The sequence below is a fragment of the Sinocyclocheilus grahami genome, unplaced genomic scaffold (assembly GCF_001515645.1).
Source record: "Sinocyclocheilus grahami isolate Dianchi unplaced genomic scaffold, SAMN03320097.WGS_v1.1 scaffold996.1, whole genome shotgun sequence".
Taxonomy (NCBI): Eukaryota; Metazoa; Chordata; class Actinopteri; order Cypriniformes; family Cyprinidae; genus Sinocyclocheilus; species Sinocyclocheilus grahami.
The window spans coordinates 77,383-79,261 of record NW_015506175.1 but is presented as its reverse complement, the minus strand read 5'-3'; the positions used below and the strand labels follow the sequence as shown (position 1 = coordinate 79,261).

Genomic DNA, 1,879 nt, shown 5'->3' with positions numbered 1-1,879 from the left:
ACACACTCTCTCTCACACACACACTCACACACACTCTCTCTCACACACACACTCACACACACTCTCTCTCACACACACACTCACACACACTCTCTCTCACACACACACTCACACACACTCTCTCTCACACACACACTCACACACACTCTCTCTCACACACACACTCACACACACTCTCTCTCTCAGCTCACCTGTGGTCTCGCAGGTGGTCTTGTCTCCGGAACGCTTTGTGGCAGATGTCGCAGGTGTAGGGCCGCTCGTCGGTGTGTGTGCGCTCGTGGATCAGCAGGTTGTAGGATTTGGTGAAGTGTCTCCCGCAAAACTTACAGATAAATTCCTTTTTGCTTTTGGACGGGAGTCTGCCGCGCGCGGGCTTGCGCTCCGGGGAGAGTTTGGCCAGCTCGCCCGGTTTGGGCGGATCCTGCTGCGTGGCCGCCGCCGCGAGGTTCGCGAAGTCGAACCTGGGTCTGTCCTTGTGCAGCGCGGATCCGTGTTTGGGGTGGAAGAGGTGCGCGGCGAACGGCAGAGCGGCGGAGAAGGCGAAGCGCGGGTCCACGAGGCCCTGAACGGGCGGGTAGCCCAGGCTCCAGTGGTTCATCTGCAGGGCTTGGAGCGAGCTCAGGCCGTACCGAGGGTCCGCGGCGGCGGGGAGCGCGTTGAGCGTCTGCAGGAGCGAGAAGTTGAGCTGCAGCGCGGGGTGCAGCGGGACCGGCGCCGGTAACGCTTTACTGCCCATCTCAGAACCGAGCTCCAGCAGGATCCTGACAAAACACAAGCACACCGAGGCATGAAACTTACTTTTTACAAAGTTTTTCCTTTCCTCAAATTATGATAGCTACCTGGAAAAAAATATAGGCTACAGGAAATATATTTTGCAGCATTTATTATTCTCTTTTTATAATTGTCTCGCATGCAAAACATCTGTTCATGCTGAAATAATTTTACTATACCCAGATTTATTTATTTTTTGCCTTCTTTTGGTTATTATTATTATTATTATAGGATAAAGGTTTATTTCTTCAGTGGAGTTTTGTCCCGTGCCGTTCTCTGTCGCTATTTAAACAAGCGGTCATAAAAACACGTATATTTCTATGAAACAAATCTATGCATAGGCTAATATTCATCTAGAATCACAGAAAACCACGAGCCGAGCCGAGAGCCCTCTGGAGCGACAGACAGCTCGACTGGACATTGATCTCTGAAAGCGTTCCTGAAGTGCACCAGTGACTCTAACCTAATATTAAACTGGACTTAAATCTCTGAAGGACAACGAGATGTCGAGATAAAGTTTAGAGTGTTTGAGATCTTCGGATACCAGACTGCTTCACTCGCTTTGCTAAATATTTCAATATTATTATGAAGCAAATCTAAAATAAATCACCGATCATCAAGCATATTTCGCTGACCTCTACAAGACAGAATGCGTTTCTATTAATATCTGTTTCTCGCACACTGCTGGTCCAGATGTGATCAGAGCTAACAATCACGACAACCGAAAAATACTTCTTTTTTTATTCTCGTTCTTGGAATATAACAGCATCATAAATCGTGTAACTTAAACATCACTTTTTAAATGTAAATTTACAGCACGTCTCATGAGAGTTCGTGCATTTCTATTCAAACAGAATAAAGTTGTTTTCTCACCCACGATGCCAAAGGTCGCAGTTCTACTGTAAATCCGCACAGAGCGAGAAACTTCAGCTCAAGTTCATAACTACAGTTTAAACATGCTAAACCGTGTCAGCTTCAGAAGTGTTAGAGTCCGGTTCTGCTCTGGACCTGCTCTGGATCCCCGGATCCCGCTGTTCTTGTTCGAGCGGCGGAGCTTCACGACCCGCCCCTCACACACACACACACACTCACACACACACACACACAC

At 48.0% G+C, this 1,879-nt stretch overlaps 1 protein-coding gene across 3 annotated transcripts in view; it reads right to left on the bottom strand.

Annotated features, from left to right (window-relative positions):
• LOC107565365 (protein odd-skipped-related 2-like) overlaps nucleotides 1-1,879 on the bottom strand; it is a 6,605-nt gene that overhangs the window by 1,333 nt on the left and 3,393 nt on the right. For 2 of the 3 annotated variants that reach the window (XM_016250581.1, XM_016250583.1), the window contains exons 1-2: nucleotides 1,645-1,766; nucleotides 192-761 (exon numbers count right to left, since the gene is read on the bottom strand). In XM_016250581.1, the coding sequence (XP_016106067.1) occupies nucleotides 192-736 (545 nt within the window). In that variant the 5' untranslated portion in view covers nucleotides 737-761; nucleotides 1,645-1,766. Of the gene's footprint in view, nucleotides 1-191; nucleotides 762-1,644; nucleotides 1,767-1,879 lie in introns of those variants that run through there. The other variant, XM_016250582.1, reaches the window with a different exon arrangement.